We start from the raw sequence: 9,948 nt of genomic DNA on the forward strand, positions 1-9,948 counted from the left end.
TCCATATTGGATTCCCTCTTCACGCGGTCTCACATTGCGCCCCTTATTCACAAATCTCCCCTCAGTATACTGTCCGCTCCATATGGTGTCCTCACACTATCCAGTTTCTATATTGTATTCTCAAAATCTTTTCAACCCCATACTGTCCCATAGTCTCATACTAATTCCCCTCACATTTCTCCCCCTTACTGTTCCCTTAACACTTTCTCCCCCTACTGTCAGCACACTATTCCCTCATACTGATCCGAATAACTCCTCCCCATACTGTCACCATAAACTTTTCTCCCATCCATACAGTCACCTCACGCTTTTCACCATTCAGCCTGTCCCTGCCTATAATGCCCCTCACATTTTTCAACCCCAGCGCTGTCCCCTCACACTTTTCAATCCCCATACTGGCCCCACACACATCCCCAACCCATATTGTCTGCTTATACTATTCCCCCCATATTGTTCCCTCACGCCTGAAGGACAGTACAATTGAATGAAGGGAGCCAGCCTTATGTGGCCCAATTTATTTGTTTTTTTTAACCAGCTTTTGATTTGCACCAAATTCTTCTTTACATTTTATGTTTGTTTTAAGTTTGCCAATGCGAGTGTTTATTTTCCATGTTTGTGGTCTATTCATGAATTGTGACTTTAAAGTCACAAACTATTTGTGCAAATACATACACTTCAGTCCCTCTCCGTAATTTAAGTCTGAAATTTTTTCCAATTCAACTATACAGCGGCACATGCAACGTTTTGCTCTAAAAAAGGCAGAAAAATGGGCTAAAAGATTAAGGTAAAAGAGCATTTTTTTTTTATTTTGTGCAAAATTCATGACCCATGTGCTCTATTTTGAAGAATTGGGTGCAAGAAAATATCAATGAATACTACAAAACAAAAGGGACTTCACGATATGCAAAATAAATGGTGTTTTATCACCAACGTACATAACGCCAAGGAAGAGGGGTCATTAGGAAAAAGTGTCCAGGAATATGCACTAAAATGTACCAAAAAAAGTGTCGCGGTTAGTGATGGCTGCATTTCAGCATTTTTTTCATGATTTTGTATCACGACAGTAAGTCAATCGCATCCCCTTCCAGGTGCTGGGGATATGTAACCCTCATTATTACACATCCTCATATTATATTCATGTTTTATGCCATCCCAGCGCTTCCCGGCTGCCAAGAGCTTGCAGGTTCTGTGTATTCGCCCAAGATCGGGGAGAGGAGTTCTCGGCAGGTTTTCCCTCTAATTGCTCCACACTTTCATTTCCGCGGCGAGAGAGGAGAATCTGTCTTGTAAGGAATAATAGTAACAACTAGTGTGGGATATATAAATTCAAACAACCACAAAGAGTAACTAAGGTTTAAAATATATTATATTTATTGATATTCTTTAAAATTAAAGATATAAAAACACTGGATAACCCACTGTTTACCATGCTTTCATTCATACAAACATTGGCTTAAGGTAATGTTGGCTCTTATCTATTATGCATGTGTATATCTTTTTGATGTGGATTGATCTGTTCACCTGTTAAATAGGATATTTCTCTATGCACATTAGGGCCCTATTCAGTATCATTTCCCTCCCAAATATATTGCCAAGCAGTAGCATGTATTTATACCTTTTGTAATGATTCATGGTTTAACACCCTACATCTGTGGTATGGGTTATCCACTGTTTTTATATCTTTAATTTTAAAGAATATCAATAAATATATTTTAAACCTTAGTTACTCTTTGTGGTGGTTTGGATTTATATATCCCACACTAGTTGTTACTATATTGATTGAGTTTGGTGGTGGAGGTTAATTTCCTCCGTTCGGATACTATCCGGAACCTGTTTAGATTGTAAGGAATAATCCAGATAAATTTGCTTCTTGCCGCTGATTAATTAAGCATGGCTGAACACTTGATTCTGCAGCAGAGCTCTCCGTCCTGGCTGTAAGGAACTGAGACAGAAAAGGACAAACCGAGAGGGTGAAAGACAAAACTTTTCCGCAGCGGGATTCCTGGGCTTTGTATGGCCGGGTGCTTCTAGTTCCGGTCCGCCCACAATTATCGAGACTAGATGTCTTATGAATGGGCTCCTTTTATTAAGGAGGACACACAATTTACTACTGACCGCCATTGTATATGCATACAGTATTTGATACACTGCAAGTTTTCCCACCTACAAAGAATGGAGAAATCTAATTGTTATCGTAGGTACATTTCACCTGCGAGAGACAAAATCAAAAAATAAAATACCAGAAAAGTCACATTGTATGATTTTTTTCATAATTAATTTGCATTTTATTGCATGAAATAAGTATTTGATCACCGACCAACCATCAAGAATTCTGGCGCTCTAAGACCTGTTAGGTTTACTTTAAGAAGCCTTCCTACTCTGCACTCATTACCTGTCCACACACTCCAACCCCTCCACCATGGCCAAGACCAAAGAGCTGTCTAAGGACACCAGGGACAAAATTGTAGACCTGCACAAGGCTTGGATGGGCTACAGGACAATAGTCAAGCAGCTTGGTGAGAAAGCAACAAGTGTTGGCACAATTATTTGAAAATGGAACAAACACAAGATGACGGTCAATCTTCCTCGGTCTGGGACTCCATGCAAGATCTCGCCTCGTGGGGTAAAGATGATTCTGAGAAAGGTCAGGAATCAGCCCAGAACTACATCGGAGGACCTGGTCAATGACCTAAAGAGAGCTGGCACCACAGTCTCAAACATTACCGTTAGTAACAAACTACACTGTCATGGATTATAATCCTGCAGGGCACGCAAGGTCCCCCTGCTCACGCCAGCACATATCCAGGTCCGTTTGAAGTTCACCATTGACCATCTGAATGATCCAGAGGAGGCATGGGAGAAGGTCTTGTAGTCAAGATGAGACCAAAATAGAACTTTTTAGTATCAACTCTACTTGCAGTGTTTCGAAGAGTGAGTACAACCCCAAGAAAACCGTCCCAACCGTGAAGCATGGTGGGGGAAACATATTTTGGGGGTGCCTGCCTGCAAAGGGGACAGGACAACTGCACCATATTAAAAGGCAGGATGGATGGGGTCATGTATCACGAGATTTAGGCCAGCAACCTTCTTCCCTCAGTAAGAGCATTGAAGAGCTCAGTAAGAGGATCTTCCAGCATGACAATAACCCGAAACACACAGTCAGGGCAACTAAGTAGTGGCTCCATAAGAAGCACTGGAGTGGCCTAGCTAGTCTCCAGCCCTAAACCCAATAGAAAATCTTTGGAGGGAGCTGAAACTCAATATTGCCCAGCAACAGCCCCAAAACCTGAAAGATCTGGAGAAGATCCGTATGGAGGAAAGAGACAAAATCCCTTCTGCAATGTGTGCAAACTTGGTCAAGAACTACAGAAAATCACATTGCAAGATTCGTCTCTCACAGGTGAAGTGACCTATAATAAAAATTACAGACCTCTCCATTCTTTGTAGGTGGGAAAACTTGCAAAATCAGCAGCGTATCAAATACTTATTTTCCTCACTGTATTTGAGGCTGTCGAGTTCAGGTCAGGAGAAATGCAACCAATCCGGGCGTTAGTCTGCCCCTAAGACAGATGAAGCATTTGGTTTCCACGTCATCAGAACTACATTTGTAAAACACAGTACAGCTGAAAGGGATACAAGACCACGAAACTCAACACAGGCCGTCAGATAGGGACCCTCAGCATAAAACAAGATCACAAGACGGGAGACATCAGCCTTATACCCAACACCATTTATTACTACAATCCGCAGTACAGAATTTATCCATCTATGGACTGTGAAATAACAGGATTCTCGGGCATTAACCTCTCATTGCCTATAGTTTAATGGTGTTAAACGAGTCCAACTTTCTGTGCCAATTATTGGCCTATAGGGGTACTCCCAACTTGTATCACGTGCAGTCGTATGCACTAATCATCCACGAGAAATCTCCTTCCTTGTTATCACATCTTAAGCAAACAGAACAATAACTTTAACCAGAAACATGACATAAGTGCAGAGAACTGTACGGCAAGTTTTCTTCTAGGATGGGGGTCATTTAGTGCAGAGAACTGTACGGAAACATACTGTACAGAAACATGACATAAGTGCAGAGAACTGTACGGCAAGTTTTCTTCTAGGATGGGGGTCATTTAGTGGTTTTCTAACAGCATTACTGAACGTAGGAGTCCTCCGCTCAGAAATCCCAGCGACGTCCCCCCCCCCCCCCCCCCCCACAAGAAACATTTGGAGAGTATGGATACAAGAAACCAATTCTATTCATACAATTTTGTTGCCAAACTAATCTGCGAAAACCTCTAGTGAGCGTGTCGTTCATCCAATTCTCAACCATCCACGACCTCCTAAATAAAAGACGGCATGGACAGGTCCAGAGAAAGTGGTGGTGAAGGTGTAGAGCTGCTCGATGGGATCACCGAGCTCATAGAAGGAGAGTGTCCCAGCCTGACTGTCCAGGTAAACTCCTAGTCTCAGGGCTGAGACCTTCTTAGACAGTATGATTTTCCTTTGGTCGTGTCTTGCAGAATACTCGTGCAGATAGCGACACAAGCACCAGGATTTCTCGTCGTCTCCGATCCTAGACGTTGGCTTTTTCTTGCCTATACTGGGATAGGCCACTCCTATCCTCCAAATCCAGTTTCCACAAATCTCGACTTCCCAGTAATATTTTCCCGAGAAGCTCTGAGTGCTGAGCACCTGATAAACTCCAAGATTTTTGCTTCGTTTTTTCATGGAGGTCCAAGATGCCGTTTTCTGGTCTTTGGACACTGTGATGCTGCGCCCGGCTGTGCCCACATCCAGTAAGATGTCTATGGCCCTTGACCCTGCGTAGATGGGTTTGGTATTAGTCATAATATTACGCAATTCTCTCCGTAAAGTCTCTGAAATTAGGACCGGGTTAAAATGGCCCACGTGAAAGTTCTCTTGGAGGATTGGATATTCCCTGTCTGTTCCTTCATTTTCAATGTGACCTTGGCCATCGATCTCAGGCTTTGGTATTGGAAAATTGCCGATCTTCTTGACAAATGTGATCTGCTTGGACACTTTGTTCTTTCTTACTTCCAGCTGTTTGACAATGCTGTCGATGGAGATGGAAACTCTCTCATCCTGCCCCCAGATCTCTTTTAGGACGCGAATCTCCAGAGTAGAGAGATCTCTTTTAAGATTTGCAAACAAAACCTTCGTCTTGAGAGCGTAGCTATCTGATGTGCTCTGCACCTTTTGTCTGTGGAGCAGAAGGTCCTCAACGTGGTTTGCGATCATCTTTCTTTCTAAGGTCAGCTTCTCCAGCACTTCTTTCAGTTTCAGGCTCTCGCTGGGCCCGGTGTGTCGCTGGGTCTGATGATTTCCGTGCGCCGTGCAGTAAACACAAGTTGCATCTTCAGGATCGAAATAATCCAGGAATGTACTATGGACAATGCATTTTCTATTCCGGGCAAACGTTGTGGGGGCAACAAGCACGTGTTCAGGAGACTTGTTGTGGACGGCGATGTGATCGTTACACAGAGAGGCCTCACACAAGAGGCAGGACATGACAGCAGACACCGGCGCGGTGATACAATAGGTGCAGAAGATGCCGTCTTTGGATGGACCCGGTGAGGACTGAAGGCGCTTCACTATGTTACACAGAGTGATGTTCGGGTGAGGATTGGGTCTCAGCGTAAACCTTTTCCTACAATATGGACAGAAGTGCCAGTGTTGGCTCCCGGACGACACTTGGCTGTCCAGGGCTTGGCGAATACACGAGTTGCAGAAGTTGTGTCCACACCTCAGAGTCACCGGCTCCGTGTACACACAGAGGCAGATGGGGCAGTTCAGCTCGTCCTTCAGGTCAGAGAACGACGACATCTTTACACATGAAGAGTCTCTAAAAAAAGAAAAAAAGGGAAAATGTAAAATCTATAGATATGAATGTAAGACACATGAGAAAACAAAGACAGTAAAAACTACTGCAAGCAATTCAATGCACCCAGATAGTGACAGAACAGGGGCCAAACTGCAGGTCTGAACAGACGGCAACCAGATCTAGGGGCAGCAGGGAAATCTCTCCAGGGTCTTCCCCAGCAATTGGTCCCATCCATGTCTATGGGAGAAGTGAGGTGTTCTCTGCTCCATTCACATTTGTGTCGCCTCCCACCACAGACGTGGGCTGAGTCGAGGTCGCCTTCCCCATAGGGGTGAATGGAGCGGGGGCAGACATACAAGTAATGTGTGGACGCCTGAAGCTTTACAGCGGCCCGGCCTGCACCATTCCCACCTGTAAAGCCCCGTACTATGCTTTGTGAGGCTTTATCTCACAGGAGAGCCGACACATCCTCTATATACTGCACCGCACAGGAGACACATCCTCTATATACTGCACCGCACAGGAGACACATCCTCTATATACTGCACCGCACAGGAGACACATCCTCTATATACTGCACCGCACAGGAGACACATCCTCTATATACTGCACCGCACAGGAGACACATCCTCTATATACTGCACCGCACAGGAGACACATCCTCTATATACTGCACCGCACAGGAGACACATCCTCTATATACTGCACCGCACAGGAGACACATCCTCTATATACTGCACCGCACAGGAGACACATCCTCTATATACTGCACCACACAGAGATGCTGACACATCATCTAATATATATAATCGTCTTGTCAGGTCTGTGTGTCCTTCTGTCCAGGAAATCCCGCGTCACTGATTGGCCGTGGCCGGACCAATCAGCGACGCGGGATTTCAGAAAAAGATGGCGGCCATTAGCGGCTCATCTGCCGCACGGCGGTCAGCGGCAATGCAGCCGGAAGATGACCGGGGGTAGCCGGTCATCTCCCAGCTGCTCACAGCTTCAGTACCCCGACCGGCGGCGCCGCTGACCTCCATGCGGCTACCGTTGGGAGATAAGCGGCTAGGGCCACTGATCTCCCGACGGCAAGTGTGAAGGGAGAACCGGGGAGCGGCACCGCCGGTTGGTATACTTCTGCTGCAAACAGCCGGTCATCTCCCGGCAGAAGTAGCCGCACAGGAAGCGCCGCTCCCTGGTCCTCACTAAAACGGTTCGCTGATTGGTCGCGGCCAATCAGCGATTTAGGCACCAAATGTAAACACGGCTCTGCTGATTGCGCCCGGTCGGCTGCATACATATTCTAGAATACCCGATGCGTTAGAATCGGGCCACCATCTAGTTTAAAATAACACTCCAGGTTATTTTTTTATTTACCCACCATATTCTACTGCAACGAAGAGGACCGAAGCAACGACACAGCGGCAGAAGACGGCGACTGCTACGTATTTTATTTCACACAGGGAACTTACATTGCTGATACCACTCCGGTGGTGAAATATAGCAGAAATCACAGTCACCTTTGAAGCCCGACCACATGCCGGGATTACTCGTAGTGACAGGCACAGGGGCCATCAGCTGACACCCAGCGGCAACCCGCAATCACGTCACGGGCACACCGATGTGCAAGGTACCCAGCTCCCAGGAGCCTTCCCCTTTCCCTCTTCCCCCACCTTACCTACTAATTGGGACGCTCTCCCTACTCCAGTCCTCCACACTATATGAATAGCAGTACAGGGAAAAGGCCACACCACTCTTCTCTACTACATGAAACAGCCACAACAGGGACCCCAGCACTGTATCAAGACGTAGAGACATCACATCGCACCAGTAAGAAAGTCACCTATAGGCTGTGAAACAAGAGACATAAGAGGTAGTGATCCTGCCCTTTTAAAAAAAAAACCCTGCCTGATTTTCTATGCGCTTAACATGCATCTCTTACCATTACAGCACCATTTAAAGATTTCTATTTTCTCTCTTATGGCATATACCTTCATCTGAACCCACTTAAGGTAACCCTACAGCATACTCTATGTTACTTGATGATTCCACTGTATATAATGTACATATGTATAACTGTGATTTTATTCTGCCTCCCTTTGCTTCTATTTCTCTCTCCCCCCTCCCCCTCATTCCTTCTTTTCCCCTCTCACATCCATCAATATTGTATTATATGGACTTTTTGTTTAACCAATGTGATTTCTAATATTCCTACCCTTAACACCGTATTTCCTCTCTTTTAGTAGTGCGACTCAATGAATAAGGCCGAAACGTCTTCTGTCGCCAATCACGTTTAATCGGTTTGATGTTATGCCATTGTGAATAAATGAACACTGCATTACAACTTATGAGTGTGCGATGATATAATTTATTATATGAAGTGCCCTGAGGCAGTTAGGGGAGGGGGCCCCTCATGCAATCCTGTGGGCCCCATTCCCCACTGTGTCACCTGTAACTTCCTGTGGGCCCCCCACTGTGTCACCTGTAGCTTCCTGTGGGCCCCCCACTGTGTCACCTGTAGCTTCCTGTGGGCCCCCCACTGTGTCACCTGTAGCTTCCTGTGGGCCCCCCACTGTGTCACCTGTAGCTTCCTGTGGGCCCCCCACTGTGTCACCTGTAGCTTCCTGTGGGCCCCCCACTGTGTCACCTGTAGCTTCCTGTGGGCCCCCCACTGTGTCACCTGTAACTTCCTGTGGACCCCCCACTGTCACCTGTAACTTCCTGTGGACCCCCTTCCCCCACTATGTCACCTGTAACTTCCTGTGGACCCCCCTCCCCCCACTATGTCACCTGTAACTTCCTGTGGAGTCCCCTCCCCCACTGTCACCCTGTAACTTCCTGTGGGCCCCCCACTGTGTCACCTGTAACTTCCTGTGGGCTCCCCACTGTGTCACCCTGTAACTTCCTGTGGGCCCCCCACTGTGTCACCTGTAACTTCCTGTGGGCCCCCCTCCCCCCACTGTGTCACCTGTAACTTCCTGTGGGCCCCCCCACTGTCACCTGTAACTTCCTGTGGATCCCCTTCCCCCACTGTCACCTGTAACTTCCTGTGGGCCCCCCTCCCCCCACTGTGTCACCTGTAACTTCCTGTGGGCCCCCCCACTGTCACCTGTAACTTCCTGTGGATCCCCTTCCCCCACTGTCACCTGTAACTTGCTGTGGACCCCCCTCCCCCCACTATGTCACCTGTAACTTGCTGTGGGCCCCCCTGCCCCCACTGTGTCAATCTGACAGCGGCATGTAACACGCACCGACATGAGTGCGTATCATTCTCTTGCACATCGGTGTGCCCGTGACATGTTTGACGCGCCAGGGACGACACACAAGCACAATTAAAGGTGCAGTGCCATCGATCCTGCCGTGCCATTACTAGCAGACACAGCACACTGTGCGCGGCCATGTCTGAAGTGCTGGCAATCAAGCAGCGCCTGCGTCACTAAACAGGTGCCGAGGAAGCGGCCAGGGCCCAGACAGTGAGTGGGCGCTGGGCCCCTTTGATTTTCCAGGGCCCTGCAGCAGCCCCTCATATTACACATAATTTACCTCACGGAGAGCAAACCGTCTGCTGAGAGACTGCGCGTTATCTGCCCGGCACACTGACCCGAGAGACAGGGCGCTTCTAATCGGCTGGCTGCTCACAGAAAAGCGCGCCAACGACGTGGCGACACTCCTGATTGGCTACCTGTATCCAATGTCGAAATGACGTTTCTGATTGGTCTTTCTTCCCTCACACTTGCGCGCCAACAACTAATAATCAGCTGATTGGTTGAAGCGTCCTCCTCGGGGAGTCGCGCAACGCAAGTGCGGGTCTGGGAGTTGTAGTTCAAGAAGGCTTCGCCGTTACTTTGCTTATTGTTTTAAAAACTCCATCTCCCATGAATCTGCGCGGTTATTGCCACTGAGGGGCATAGCCTCAGACAGTTTCCATTTATATAAGTACAGCTGGAAGCCTCCATGTAGAACTAGACTGAGCGCCCTCACATACAGGGGCAGCCACAGGTACCTGCACATAAGCTGAGCCCCCAAACACAGCTCCTCCACATACAGCACCAGACAGAGGTCCCCCATATGTACAGAGAACTCCTCATTGCTGCCGACCTCATGCT

At 47.3% G+C, this 9,948-nt stretch overlaps 1 protein-coding gene across 2 annotated transcripts; it reads right to left on the bottom strand.

Annotated features, from left to right (window-relative positions):
• Positions 1 to 4,219: 4,219 nt before the first annotated feature.
• LOC141165483 (E3 ubiquitin/ISG15 ligase TRIM25-like) lies at positions 4,220 to 9,502 on the bottom strand. Of its 2 annotated transcripts, XM_073651094.1 has the most exons (3): positions 9,386 to 9,462; positions 7,521 to 7,692; positions 4,220 to 5,863 (listed from the first exon to the last, which is right to left on the bottom strand). In XM_073651094.1, the coding sequence occupies exons 2-3, from the start codon at positions 7,658 to 7,660 to the stop codon at positions 4,312 to 4,314; spliced, it is 1,692 nt and encodes a 563-aa protein (XP_073507195.1). In that variant the 5' UTR covers positions 7,661 to 7,692; positions 9,386 to 9,462; the 3' UTR covers positions 4,220 to 4,311. The 2 variants fall into 2 exon arrangements, with proteins under 2 accessions (XP_073507195.1, XP_073507204.1); XM_073651103.1 differs by lacking the exon at positions 7,521 to 7,692 and having other exon boundaries at positions 4,221 to 5,863; positions 9,386 to 9,502.
• Positions 9,503 to 9,948: the final 446 nt, after the last annotated feature.

Source organism: Phyllobates terribilis, unplaced genomic scaffold (genome assembly GCF_046119375.1).
Source record: "Phyllobates terribilis strain yellow unplaced genomic scaffold, ASM4611937v1 Scaffold_1__5_contigs__length_1240528914, whole genome shotgun sequence".
Lineage (NCBI taxonomy): Eukaryota > Metazoa > Chordata > Amphibia > Anura > Dendrobatidae > Phyllobates > Phyllobates terribilis.

What these genes read in the sequence shown, in the direction of transcription:
- LOC141165483 (XM_073651094.1), bottom strand. Translation starts at nt 7,660, where the DNA reads ATGTCTCTACGTCTTGATACAGTGCTGGGGTCCCTGTTGTGGCTGTTT. An exon ending in GAGAGCGTCCCAATTAGTAG is followed by an intron (nt 5,864 to 7,520) that starts GTAAGGTGGGGG and finishes TTCTTTTTTTAG; the next exon opens with AGACTCTTCATGTGTAAAGA.